At 33.5% G+C, this 15,162-nt stretch overlaps 1 protein-coding gene and 2 pseudogenes across 1 annotated transcript; 2 read left to right on the top strand and 1 right to left on the bottom strand.

The window, feature by feature from the left end:
- The first annotated feature begins 1,533 nt into the window (after nt 1–1,533).
- LOC123221518 lies at nt 1,534–3,743 on the top strand (annotated as a pseudogene).
- Nucleotides 3,744–4,293: 550 nt separating this feature from the next.
- LOC123220490 lies at nt 4,294–6,891 on the bottom strand (annotated as a pseudogene).
- A 6,697-nt stretch (nt 6,892–13,588) lies between these two features.
- LOC123221897 (ethylene-response factor C3-like) lies at nt 13,589–14,523 on the top strand. The gene has a single exon (XM_044644867.1). It carries the CDS (start codon nt 13,681–13,683, stop codon nt 14,359–14,361), a length of 681 nt encoding a protein of 226 aa, XP_044500802.1. The 5' UTR covers nt 13,589–13,680; the 3' UTR covers nt 14,362–14,523.
- The last annotated feature ends 639 nt before the right edge of the window (nt 14,524–15,162 follow it).

The following is a 15,162-nucleotide window of genomic DNA, read 5'->3' as shown; positions in this document are numbered from 1 at the left end:
TCTCAGGCCCACCCCAAATAATTCATGGGCTGCAATTCAACTTAGTTTGCTCTTTTGGTGGGTCATCTTCTCTTTTGACGAAAAACCTGAGCTTGTTTTGATTTGCAGGGTAAAATGGAGCAAGAATTTGTTTCTTTACGGGGCGTTTGATTTCGGTAATGTTCGATTATTAAAATAAATAAATTATCTTGAAGATAAATTATTTAGAAGATTACTGAGTATAAATGATTACTATATTTGATAAAATTTAATAAGTATAAATAATTATTGTATTTAGTTAAAGATAATAAAAGATTACTAATAAATTATTTTACTTAAATACCCTTGAATATAATTATTTTTAAATATTTTTATATTATTTGTCATATTAATTAAAAATAAATTTATTTTTATCTCAAAAAATTAATAAATAATAATTTTTTTATAATAAACTTAAGATTACCCTAATAATCTTTAAATACCTAAGGTAAAGATAGTAATCAGATTACTATCTATATTATCTGTTATATTAGCATTGATAATAAAATATTATTGTAATCTTTTATTACTAATAAATTAAATAAGTAAATAACAAATAAATTACCAAAGTAATCGTAAAAACCCTTAACCGAACGCACGCTGAGTGTGTTTGTTAATGAGTGACAACTTATTTTGAAGGATTACCACCACTTTCTTCTCAATAACATAATCTAGATCATAGACCGAAGCAACAACAATCTACAACAAACAAGAAGAAAAGAGAATCTTCTCCAGTACCAGCTGCAGCCCCAGCGCCCATCCTCAAAAGCGCCCTCAAGAAACCAAAAACATACTCATAAGGTGATTCATCATGTTTTCGCTTCTTTTTAGTTAGATGGCTCTGTGTGATTCTCTCTTTTTCTTTGCTTCTGAGACAGAAATTTTAATTGGGACTAGCTTTTTGGTAAAAACAAAGTGTTTTCTTGATGGGTTTGGTTTTTTTTTTTTCTGGGTGTTGGTCATTATGGAGTTTCCTGTTGTTTTTAGTTGCAGAGTAAATTATATATGGTTTGGATATTTTTGCTATGGTGGTCGTTGAAGATTTTGTTTTCATTGGGTCTCAAATAATGCTAAAATTTGATATTTTTATTGCGTTAATTTTAGGTTTTTATGATGCTACATTCGCCAGTTTTTGTCAAATTTCGTTGCTTTAGAGGACAGTGACATTTTACTGTGTTGTGTTACGTAGAAAATTAAGGAAAACGAAAGAAATTGAAGTTTTAATTATGTACGTGGCTATAATGGACCTGGAAAGTAAAGATATTAAATGGACCCTAATCACTAGCCAAAGTTTTCTGCTTAATTCGGAAGATAATTTTTTGTAAATGTCTCAAATATAGATATCTTTCTTCTTTTGTTTGCTTGTTATATGTCATATACTTGTCTTCATTGTTGTTTACTAAGATTGAACTGTTAAGAGAACCTAAATTTCACATTCTGTTTCTAAGGCTCTGTGCCTCAAAAGTCTTTGAGGTTTAAAACAACAACAGATGCCTCAGAAAAGTTATTGATGCGATGCAAAAAATAGCTTCACATTTCAAGAACCTCACAAAGTTTGGTAAGGCATCAAAGCTTGTCATACAGATGATTCAGACTGGAAGTGTGAAACCAGGGTCCAATGATCACTTTTTTGCCACACTGGAGGCTGCAATGTCGTTACTCACTTCACGCACGGATGTGTCAGTGCAAGCAGATTATCATGCATTGTTCTCTATGGCACAAGATGCGCCGAAGGAAGATATAACTTTCATTTATTATAGACATATTCCATTTAAGAATATAGGAATGTTATCTTTCTTGTGGGTTATCTTACCTTGTTGATTTCTTGTAGTGCCTCAATAAGCAGAAGAACAAATTGAGTACATGGACAATTAGAACAGTGGTAGCAAATGACTTGTACACTGATGACAGCTTTGTGGTATGGTTACTGATATACACGTGACTTGAATAAGTTACTTGCTATATGTTGGTGACGGGAAGTGTCCAGCTATGCAACATGTTATTGCAGTTTGGAGCAGATTGATGCTGCAACATATTATTAGATTTCATATGTATACCTTAGTATATGAATCAGGATGCTCTTGGAAATTACTATATTAGTCAAAGTCTAGGGGTAAGTGAAATAAATGTGTGTGGCTGATAAAGTTAGAGGCGCTAGTGGGCTGGGTTGTGCTACCTCTGGTGCAGCCCATCAGGCCTAAGGCTCGCAACTTTGGGCTGGCCCATAAAATACATAAGGCCATGGCCCAGCCCTTTAACAAGCCAGCCTGTTAATTTTAAAAAAATAAATTTTTACATTATAATTATTATTTTATTTATTTTTTTTTTTTTTTAATAATATTGTATACATTACTGAGCCTGAGCCCACTATAGTAGCAGGCTATGGCTACCTGGGCCGGGCTAAAATTTTGTGTTTGGGGCCGGGCTGCCCCATTTGACATGTCTAGATAAAGTAATATCTTCTAGATTCATGCATCAATTTTTTCCCTGCATATGTGTGATACTTCAACTATTGTGAATTTTTTCTTTAATTAGGGAAGCTTAGGAAAAGACGGTCAAAACAACTCAATCAAACTAATCCTGGTACTTGGATTGCCTGCAATGTGATATAACAGGCATGCTTGGAAAAAGTTGTGCTGTACTGAAATAGTATTTGTTATTTTTCATTACTGCTTAAATCTGTTCATGCTCATGCTTTGGTTTTTGTTTACCTTAATGTAGTTTTCAAAAACATCTGCACAAATAAAAGAGATCATTATCTAGTCTTCCAGTGGTAACTGAGGATGATGATGTCAAGGAAGCCGCAGACCTGAACAATGATGCAGGAATAACTGATGAAGACGATTGAAGTAAGCAGGATGTGCTTTCAGCTTCCCCAGCAGACGGAAATAACAAAGATGAGTCCTTTCCATACAGTAACAAAACAAAGAAAGTTGACAGAACAAGGGTTAAGAAAGACACAGCAGACGGTATCAGGATGGATGAGAGGAAGGGAATAAGAGGTTTCTCAAGGGGCAGAGAGAAGCATTGATTACTTGTTTAGAGATTGCTGCACGCCATCACAGAACTCCATGGAAAGCTTATTGCTTTGGGCTACTAATTAAAATAAAAAAACTACTCCTTTTTGGTAGCGTCCTTGGATACTATGTTTTTCATCCTAAGAGGACAAACGTTTTCTTTCTAGGTGCCAAACAGTGATAGACATCTTAGTGAAGCATTCCTTAGATAATGTAGTAAGATATGTCTAGATAAAGGGATGCCGTTGAGAAACTTTGGACTTCTATAAGGGAACAACAAACTTACTGGAAGCAAGGGAAATCAGTAACTGGGAAACTTGATGTAAATGGTTTTGAATGGCTACAACAAAGTATGCTAGTGAAAAACTTAGTATTCAGCATTCTGTTAGTGGTGGTGGGGATGGCAAGGTGCTTAACAGTGGTTTGGTTGATGCTTAACTATCAAGTATTTGCATTTGTTATGTTCTATCGAGGATGAGAACTCCTGCAGAGTAAGGCATGGGAAGTGTTTGTTGAGCTTCAGATAATTTAGATGTGTAATGCTTTCAATTGTAAAGTTTTCTTGTATACTCTTCACGTGCTGACTTGGTCCTTCTGTTTTATAGTCTGTCTGGCCGCATAGCTGCTATTGGCTGACAACTAAATTCGCTGTAGCAATCATTCCCAATTTGTTTAAACTAGATATGACAATTTGGTCCGTTCTTCAGTAAGGAGGATTCTTGATCAGAACAGGAACAAGAATGGGAACAGAGATGCAAATGGATAAAATCTTTATAAGTCGGGATGGGCAAAGATGGGGATAAATAAATCTTTGACCCATTCTCTTTTCAATTTGTCTCCTCCTTTGCATATACCTTAAATTCTTAGATATTGAAATATCTTTACAAATTTTAAATTATTACCAATACAATTCAATTCGAAATAAATATTATATATATCTTTTAATATGGATGTGAATATAAAAGAGAGTGGAATTTTTCTTATGGGGATGAAAAGGAAAAGAAGAAAGAAATTTTCTTTACCAGGAAAGAGTAGAGATTCTCTGTCATTCTCAAATCAAAAACAAGGTGAGAACAGGAAAAGATTTCCCAATGGCGACAGAAATTATGGTGTTTGACTCCTCTTCTGCTCATTGCCCTTCCTTGTTCAAGCCCGTAAATATAACTGTTAGAAGTCTCCTCTGTCCACTGTTTCTATGCTTTCAACTCATGAAAACTCTCATGCAAACAGTCTAAACTAGTTTCAATCAACGAACAGATGAAAAAAATTGATTTTTATTAGGATGCTGAGCGGAATTTGGAACACATCAATTGAACGCATCAAATCCTTCTTAAATTATTGTAATTTATAGTTTCCCGAAGAATACATACAAATTGCTGTACGCTTGGCTTAAAAATTGTGCCTTCCACCAGAAGTTGGCACATATGAGGAGGTTTTCCACAGTCCAAACAAAAATGCCTGCTGGTGTATAAAAGCCGCGAGTCATTGCTGATATCTCTTCATGATAGCTTTGTTTCCTCCTCTTCATCATCTCCATTGTGATACAACTTAAGTTTTAGGGAAGTCAACCTCCTTCAATTTACTGCTTATCTCAGATAGCATATCATGAATATTTCCTATTTGTGGGTGTGCTTCATCTCCCATTATGAACTGATGAATTGCCGATTTACTTCAATCAAACTGCAACCAGGTTCCTTCCTCACTCCAATATCCTTCAAAGTTCTTCTCACTCCTGCAACATCATTCCATCTATTTGCAGCTGCATATAAGTTTGAGGTCAAGACATTGTAACCACAGGTTTGTGGTTCTATTTCAAGAAGCTTCCTCATTGCCATTTCCCCCATGTAGGAATTATTATGTAGCTTACATGCAGCAAGCAATGCGCCCCATACAATAGTGTTAGGCCTAATGGGCATGGCTTTAATCATCTCATGAGCTTCGTGAAGCAGTCCTGCTCGACCAAGAAGATCTACCATGCACCCATAATGCTCAATCTTTGGAACCAGACCGAATTCATGAACCACTTCCTTGAAAATCCTCTTCCCTTCTTCTACCAATCCAGCATGACTACAAGCATTTAGGAGACCGATAAACGTGATGTCATTTGGTTTATAACCAAATCTCTCCATGTCTACGAAGAGTTTCAAAGCTTCCTCACCAAAACCGTGCATTCCATATCCTGTCATTATCGTATTCCACATGCAGATATCTCGACTTCTGGCTTCACTGAACAATCTATAAGCCCCATGTATGTCTCCACACTTAGCATACATGTCCACCACTGCAGTTTTTATTACTACATCAACTCCAACACCTTCCTTTTCTATGTAAGCATGAATCCACCTGCCCAAGTCAAGTGCTCCAGCTTCTGCACAGAGTGAAAGAAGAGCAACCATTGTCACTTCTTTTGGTCCTATTCGACTCTCCCTCATCTGAACAAAGAGTTCAAAAGCCTTGTCAATGTTATGAGCTTGTGCATAAGCTGAAATCATAGCGCCATAAATCATGACATCTTTCCTCTTCGTGCTATCAAATAGTGCTTTAGCACTTGCAATCTCACCACATTTCCCATACATATCAATCAAAGCAGTAGCCAAAGCCGAAGACATGTTAAACCCATTTCTGAGCATGTAAGCATGTAACCATTTCCCCATCAATAGACCCTTAACAAACCCACATTCTATAATAAGACTAAGCATTGTAATCTCACTTGGAATTACATTTTCTTCCATCATTTGAACGAAAAGGCCAGCCCCTCCTTTAAACTTACTGCAACGAATATACCCTGCAATCATAGCAGTCCAAGAAACAACACTTCTCTGATCCAACCCATCAAACAGTCGTCTCGCAGAAGCCAAATTTCCACACTTGACATACATATCAATCAAAGAAGTAGCGAGAGCGACTCCCAATTTCTCACTCTTATTATTCCTCACAATACAAGCATGCATAGCAGCCCCCATTTTAATATTTGGAATGTCTGCAAGGAGAGTAACCATGCTAATCATGGCAACTTCACTAAGCCTTATTTTCAAAAATTGCATCTTTCTTATAACTTCCAACGCTGCATCAAATAATCTACTCTTATGATAGCTTCTAATCATCGTACTCCAAGAAACGATGTCTCTGTCCGCCATTTTATCAAACACTAAGCGTGATGAATCTACACTTCCACACTCACCATACATTTGAATCAAAGCGTTCGCTACAAAAACATCCATGTCCAACCCATTCTTTACCGCATAACTATGTATCTCTCTTCCCAACTGGCTCTTCAATACTTGACTGCACGCTTTGAGGACAGTAGGTAGAGTAAAAATATCAACTTCAGTGCCATTTTTACGCATATAAGCATATACATTAACAGCAATTCTGGGTTGATCGTTCTTAATATATGAGCTTATAAGAAAATTGTATCGTGCCAATGGACTAAAGTGGGTTCTGAATGTTTTGATTATAAGGGCATGATTTTGTTTCGTTTGCTCAAGATTGGGATCGTTATGAAGAGTAGCACATGACAATGTAGCTGGTTGGTGGTTTTGGGTGAGAATTGAATAGGAGAGGAGTTTCTGGATGGCGAGTTTTTGAAATGTGAAGCGTAGGAAGAAACCAGGAAAGGTTGTGTTGAGTTGGCTTGTGATTGTGAACATCACAAGTCCATGTCAGTACTGGCTAACGTGCAGTAAAATTACGATTAATCCACAAGAGCATCTTAAACTTTAAATCTTAAACCCTCAACCCTCGTATGCCATAGTAGACTGTTGCCAGTCCAGAGAGACTGTTTTCCCTAGCCAACTATCTTTCCTTCTAAAACTGATAAGACTCTGCAATTGCGAATGTCCGGTCAAATAGCAAGAGTGTTGTAGCACTTCTTTTGACTTTACATTAAAAACAAGTTTGAATGAGCGAACAAATAGTTATTTTATGATCTCAATAAAAGGTATAAGATTTAAATAGCACATTAAAAAAATATAAATTTTTAATATAAATTTATGAGATTTATATGATTTAGACTCTTCAATCTTAATAATTAGTTTTTAAAATATCATTCTCTTAAAATATGAGATTTAGATTCTGCGTAAATGTTAATTAGGGTTAATTAGTTAATTTATAATTAAATTATCGCTTACTTTTCAAGGGACTTATTGAAGACAGTAAAGTGACACTGCGTTTTCAGTCCTGGAACTTTAGTGGCAAACTGCAGGCTGGACCATCTTATGGACTGAACCGCATTGAGTTCAATTTTCTAGGCCTCATAACAAACCCCAGACTGAGTTGGTTGGGTCATTTTTCAGCATCTCAAGTTGGGCCAGTCGCCCATATTGACTTTAGAAACTTGGAATTTGGTTAGCTTGGATGCAGTGACGACCCACTAATTTAAAGAAACCCCTATTTAATTCTATATTAAATTATTAAAATTATCTTTAATTTTGTATTCTTTATGAATAAATTTTATAAATAGTTATTTTCTGCTTTTTTTTATGATATTCATGTCATTCTTGAATAAAAAGATAGTTGAGGTGAAGAATTTATTAATTTTTTAATTACTTCACATATAATTTTTTTTTTCAAAGTATTGGTATCTTTTTTAATCTCTATATTTTATTTTATTGTTTAATTGTATAATGTTCTTGGTAGAATTATTCAGAATTTTTTAGCTTTAATTTTTTTTTTTCTAAACTTTCAATATAATCATCTAAAACTTTATATTGGAAATAATGATGGTGGAATACACAATATGTGGAAGGAATAAAATGTTAATCCTATTAAAATATATAAAAAAACAATAAAATTATGTATATTAACAATAAATATTAATTTACGAAGGAAAAGGCCAAGCCTCCAAATTGGCTTGAAATCTCTAGATTGAATCCTCCACTTCCAAGATCATGGCACAACTCCTTCACTCTTGATTAAACAAAATTGATAGTTTTAGGAGATTATGTGGACTCTAAAGTGCTTTTAAGTGATACATTTCTTCTTGATATATATGTCAATAAAGAGACTTGTTTGGAGAAGGATATATGCAGCCTAGACTCGCCCTTCTCAGTATGACCAAACATTATTATCAGTTTATGGTGGTAGGAAAATATTGATGTTTGGGGGTTTAGCCAAGAGTGGTCACCTATGTTTTCAATCTAATACTGTCTTCACAATGGATCTTAGTGAGGAGAGACCTTGTTGGAATTTGAAGTGGAATGCCTGGTGTTGGAAACCCAGGTGGGCTGACCGTTCTCTACAGAATGGAAAGGCTCCAGATTACTCTTCAAATCCATAGAAAACTGGTTATCTAATGCTTTTTGGTGTCAACTGCCACAAAATATTGCTTAGATTTGCAAGGATTACTAAGGTGCAATGTTACCTAAGCCTTCTTTCTAGCATTAAAAATATTTATGCGAATTTCTTTTTTTTTTTTTTTTGAGTTATTGATGTGAACTCTTGTCATTAATTGAACTACATAATTTTAAGTCTTATATGAGATAAGTTAAGGTAACAATAATTAGAATCTTGAAAGACTCTTGTGTATCTATCATAATATATTGAAATGTAACAAAAAAAAATAAGATAAAGAAGTAAGACATAACATTTTTAACGTAATTTAATATGATAAATTGGTAGGATCAAAATTTTTTACCTTTAGAATTATAATGGATATATTTATAATTCAATTAAAAAAAAAAAAAGAATACTGCAAATATCCGAGAGATCCCACTTAGGAATGTGAAAATATCTCTTGCATGATGCAAGAATACTGGTAAAAGATTTCAAAATAATTTCTCTTTTGATCATTAGTTGTTCGTCAAGACATCTAGAACTTACAAAGGGATGAGCCCCAAATAGGATTCCTGTAGTTTGCAAAATATTGTATAACATCAGAAATATTTTAATTTAATTATTTCTTTGAATTGATAAAGAATATATTATATTCTATTTTATGTGGTCATACAATATCCACAAGTCAAATAATCATTGCAACTCGAAACGTGAAGCTATTCTCGTTTACTTGAAAATAAAAATTAAATAACGTGAAGTGTTGACTGAATTAGAGCTCCTATTTTGAAACTTTTGACCAAAAAGTTCTCTTTGTTGAACTTTGAACTTCTAAAAATGACTATCAAATGCTTCTCCTAGTGTTATTTGAATCTCGAAAACAATTGTTTGACTCACCTATGAGGATTCACCAAGGCATTATCCTTTTTTTTTTCCTTTTGCCATTTTATCTACACAATTATGATCCCTTTTATTATAATTATTTGACCATGCATTATCTAGGTTTACTTATGAGTAAGATAAGTGAAAAAATAAGTATAAGGAAAGATATTACAATATGTAATTGATTATGTTTTGAATTGGTTATTGAATTGATATCAATTAAATAAAATATAAAATTATTTTATGTTTGAAATCTCTTTTATTACCACTCAAACGAGGATACTTATAACATATTCATCAAATGGAGATTTATCAGAAGCAATTGAAAAGAAAGTGGCTTCATAATCATTAGGGTTTTATTCCCGGATTAAATTTGCTTAAAAAGCCTTATTTTATGGTCAAAATTACTCATACCTCTATAATTTGGATTAAAGAAACATAAAATGTTTGGATCATTACAATTCTTTATTATCATTCTTCAGTGGGTAGATGATTTCTTTGTTTGGCTAATTGGCAATTACTAGCTTTGGTTTAAGATGTGATTAAAAAAAAAAAAAAAACCCCTGACTGGCATCAAGTATTGAATACTTAAGCAACAACACTTGCAAAAATACGCACTAGTTTCTCAAGAATCTACTAAGCACTTACGAAGAAGGATAATCTTCTTTTCACTGCAAAAATTTTGTTATTTCCCAATTTTAAATACTGAATTGGATACCTAAATAATGTGACATCATATAAATAAATAATTTTAAATAAAAAATAAAATAATATACAATTATATAATAACATATCATTCAGATATTCGATTGAGTACTCAAAAGTACTAAGTGTACCTGACATTATTCTTGTGAAATAATATAAGGATTGAGTGAATTCATTTTTTCACCCAAGGTTTGGCTTGAAAACACTATTGCACCTTTTGATAGTAAAAATCACACTTTCCTACTCAAAATCAAACCCTTCATATAAATTTGTCATCTAAAGAGAGTTTTTAAAAATTTTGTTGATTTGGGGTAATATGATAATTTTAAAAAAATAAAATAATTAAAATAATATGATAATTTAACTTTTTTACATTGTGTAGGTTTTTATTCTATCTAATAGAATTTGATTTAGGGTGGAAAAATATTTTTATGTCATCAAGGGGTAGAAAAGTGTTTTGGGGCCAAATCTTTAGTAATTACTTTTAAGGATAATATACAATAGTGTGAACTGTTTTTCACTTTGAAATAATAGGGTGGTCCAACACTCTTATAAAAGATGATAGTTTGACTTGTAATTATGATATATGCTACTTTTTTCCCAAAAATGGAGAAAAAAAAAAAACTATTCATCACACTCTCATAGGGTTTTTTTTAATGATATACTTGATTATTATTTTTCTTTAAGATATACTATTATTTATAAATAAAGTTATATTTATTATTTACTCATATAATTTTATTTTTAACTAATTTATAACAAAATTTATTTTTAGCTTTAAAAGTTCATTTTAACTAGAATTCTTTATTATTAGACAATGGTTTTTCTCTACTTCAATATCCCCATTTTCTTTCTCTGTTTCTCACCTTCCAAACGGATTTTAATACACATAATGTTACCCATACGCATCTCATAATCGTATCATTTGCCATCCAAGAGGGGGGAGAAAAAAAAAAAAAGACAATTCTTAAGGGCAAATGATGAATCTTGCTTCAAGTTAAAATGATGCTTCTGTTATGAGCAGTACTTTTCTAGAAACCGACAAAGTCGTCCATTATATATAGTACAATATCCACGGGGGATGAACCAAATTTTTAGATTAGAAGCCTTCGATCTGTGTTGGGTTTCAAAAGCTAAATAGACATAAAATAATATAATATAATATAATTAAGAAATCATTGATTTGGGACCCAGATGGCTAACCAATTGGAGGCAGGCATGGGGTTTGAGAACTATAGGTTCATGCACATTTCCAATCTTTTATAATGTCATATTAATTTTATCCCATGCTTGTCAAATATTTCAACTCGCAAAATGAGTTCGGAAGAAATTGTATATAAGTTAAAATTATCTACGTCCAATGGGATTTTAGATTCATGATTAATTTTCCTAGGAATTTGATACATCAAAATATAGGACGTCACTCGTTACCTCTTATGATAAGATTATATTATAAATAAAAAGGCATGACAAATGGTCAAAAGTAGATGGGCCATGGAGCTCTATAAATTTACAAGTTTTTTATGGTTTGGTTCGTTTTCTTGAGTATTTTATCGACAACCAAACACTTGTGGTGTAGGAATAAGGATGACCAAAGTTGAGCATATAGATGTAGGACCATAGCCAGCAAGAAAGTACCCACTTGATTAATAAAATGAATTGAATTGACTCAACCTTCTTGAAAGCAATCAGCTAGACCAACTTTTTCAGTGTCACAGTCGTGCAATATCATTCATTTATTCATGAGCGGATTGCATCTTCCCACCCAAGTTTTGGTTGAGTATTTTTCCACCCATTAACTAAACTAACGGAAATTTGATGATATAAGGGCAAACATACATTTTTTCTTTCATTGACCACCGATCAAAATTTTATTAGCTGGAATCACAATAAAACCAAAATCATGATCACATTTTGATTTTGTAGTAGCCAATCGGAATTACATTATCACTCTACTTTTTTTATTCTTCCATTTCACTTCCTATTTCTCTCTACTTTATGCAACTCTCCACAACATTGCTCGGTCTTTTTTCACCACCACCTTCATCTTGGTGAAGCTAGTGGCAATTAGTCACACTAGTTGGCTTCCTCACCTAAGTCAAATGGTCAGATACTGGCGGTTTGACTTTAAAAATGAGAGAAACTCAAAACATTTAATAACTCAAATACGTACCATACCAAGATGAAGGTGGTGGTGAGAAAAGAGAGAGCAATATTATGGAGAGTTGCATAAAGTAAAGAGAAGTAGTCACACTAGTTGGTTTGCTCAACTAAGTGAAATGGTGAGATACTGACTCCACTTTAAAAAAGAGAAAACTGAAAGTATTAAATAACTCAAATACATACTATAACCACCACATCTTGTTGTCATCATCAAATCAAATCTCTTGCAATCCACTCTCATGAAACTCAATAACCCAAAACCATTATCACCATCTATCGTCGCCATCATCAAACCAAATGCTCTGCAATCCACTCCCATGAAACTCAAAAATCCAAAACCATGCCACCACATAACCATCTGAACACCAAGAGCCCTCCACCAATTCTACATCATTACCGTCACTACAACCATCTCAACAACCTACAAACCCTCATTGTGAAAAACAAAAAAGGAGAAGTGAGAAATCCCATGATCTAGTTAGTTTGTAGCTTAATGACATTGTCCTGATTACAATTAGCCATATCATGAAAGAGTAAGAAGTAGAAAAAAAAAAAAGAGGTGACGAAAAAGAAACGACAAATGAGAAGAAGAAAAAGAGATATGACAAAAATGAAATAGAAGAATCGGGAGTATAATAGGGGATAATATGGTAATCTAGCTTTTTGTAACTATATCAAAGTCAATTTTCTATAAACAATGTTAAATTTTGGGTGACAATGTAATTTTTGCATTTAAGAAACGAAAACGGGTTATATGGTTAAACATTGGGTGGGACAATGTGATCCACACTTTATTAATGGTGGTATGAGCATCAACATATTATTATCATTATTTTTTTGGATAAAAGATTCCAAAGAGTTTCCACTTTTGCTGAATTTTAAATAAATAACAAATAATAATTTATCAACACACTATTGAAGACCAAGTAGCCGCCAATCATTTACTGAGAGAAACTGTTTCTTTTAATTTCCAGATATCATAGTGTCCTTGAAATTTAAACACAAAAGTCACTAGTTTTTTTACCCCAGTCAAGGCTTTCGAATAATTCTGTTCATTGACAATTAATTCAGCAACTCTTCTTCCACATGATCAGCGATAAACTTTTTAGATTACTATACAAACTAAGAGAAATGCGATGTTAAGCTAAATCACCTCTAAATTAATTTCACATGAGGAATTTCACCTAAGCAAGTAAAACCCTAACAATCAATCCTACCTCTTTAGACATCATTGTCTTTTGTTAGATGTGAAGGGTATGTATTGATCTAAAGATCATAATCGTTTTAATAGTGACGACACAAGGAGAAGAGACCGTTGTTGCCAAGTGGGCAATTATGGTGACGATGAAATCATCCATCTTATGTCACTTTGAATTCTCATATTACCTGGCCGCCATGCCCAATATTTAAGAGCATCCCTTCCATTAATTTAACCTATTTTGACTCACGTGCATTAACTCCCACTTGCGTCCCAACAACGACCAAATTATCCATGTTCATGCATTCTTGCCAACTCAATCCATCATGTATTATTTGCTTAATGTTGTCTATATAAACACTCAACCTTCAAATTCAAGTTTCAAACTTCCATTAAAACAAGAAAATTTTCTCTCAAATTTCATTCATGGATTCTTCATTCTTTGAATACCCCTATGCTCAATTCTCTCCTGATCAATCTTCTTCTTCTTATTCTACTACAAATTATTCCCTTGATGACTCCTCTTTCTCATCAAACAATTTCAACAACAGCTTCTATAACCAACACCTTCCCTTCAATGAAAATGACTCTCAAGAGATGCTTCTTCTAGGACTCCTCAATGAAGCCCCCACAAATTCTTTCAATGAGGAAGTAAGCTCGAGAGGTGAAGCTCATGAAGGGGAACCTCTAAGAGAACTTTCCTACCGAGGAGTAAGAAAGCGGCCATGGGGAAAATATGCAGCCGAGATTAGAGACTCAACCAGAAATGGTGTACGGGTTTGGATTGGAACCTTTGACACTGCAGAGGCCGCAGCTTTAGCCTATGATCAAGCTGCATTTGCGATGAGAGGTTCACTGGCGTTACTCAATTTTCCTGCAGAGAAAGTTTATGAATCACTTGTGGAATTAAAATACGACTTTGAAGAGGGATGTTCGCCCGTACTAGCATTGAAAAAGATGCACTCGATGAAGAGAAAAGGTGAGAGTAAGAAGAAAATAAAAGACAAAGAGAAGAAGTTAGAGAGTTTTGTGGTGTTAGAAGATTTGGGAGCTGAGTATTTAGAAGAACTTTTAAGTATATCAGAAGCTAGCTGCGATTATAATTAAAAATCATTCTCTCTTTGTTTATTTTTCAGTGATCTTGCTGAGTTAAGGATCTAATTTGTCTAGTTTTTGTTAGATAATAATTTCTTTTTGTTTGTTTGTAAATTTGTGGAGAGATAATGAATAAAGGATCCCAGTTTCTAGTGGGGTTCACATTTTAGTCAACTTGCATCTAAATAAATACATTATTAACTTTTTACTAATATTATTTTCTCAGTGTGATTATGGCCACAAGACAAAGAGTAGTACTGGACCTTGATCTTGACAATTTTCTTAAATATCGAAATCAACTGTGGGGCACTACTAGGGCCGTTCATTTTATATGTAAGCTAGTTCTTTCATTTCAAAGCAAATCCATTACAATAAAATGATCATTAAGTGTGACTCATGAAAACCCTAATAAAATTCATACAACTAGCCTCTAATGAGTTGCTTGAGTGATAATAGAGGGGTTCTATATATAAGAAGACGAGAGTTTAAATTCTCTTTAATAGCATTTTGAGATTAAATTTTTGAAAAATATTTTGGAATTGATTGCAAGTAGAGTGTTTGTTAGAATTTGGTTATTTTTTCTTTGCTCCCTGAAATAGAAAGATCCCTTCATAAAAAATAATATCCTGATTTTCCTTCTAGTTTCCATGTCAAGTAACCTATAATTTTTCTTCTTTAGAATATAATCAACCAAAGTGCATTTTCTAGCTTGTGCAACAAATTTATGCAAGAGCTTTGGTTCGTGCAGGTGTAGCACAAACGACCTATGACTCAAACGTCCATAGTTAGGTTGCTCATTGAACATCATTTCAT

The sequence above is a fragment of the Mangifera indica genome, chromosome 7, assembly GCF_011075055.1.
Source record: "Mangifera indica cultivar Alphonso chromosome 7, CATAS_Mindica_2.1, whole genome shotgun sequence".
Taxonomy (NCBI): Eukaryota; Viridiplantae; Streptophyta; class Magnoliopsida; order Sapindales; family Anacardiaceae; genus Mangifera; species Mangifera indica.
Note: the sequence above shows the minus strand (reverse complement) of the source record. Positions and strands in the feature narration are given on the sequence as shown.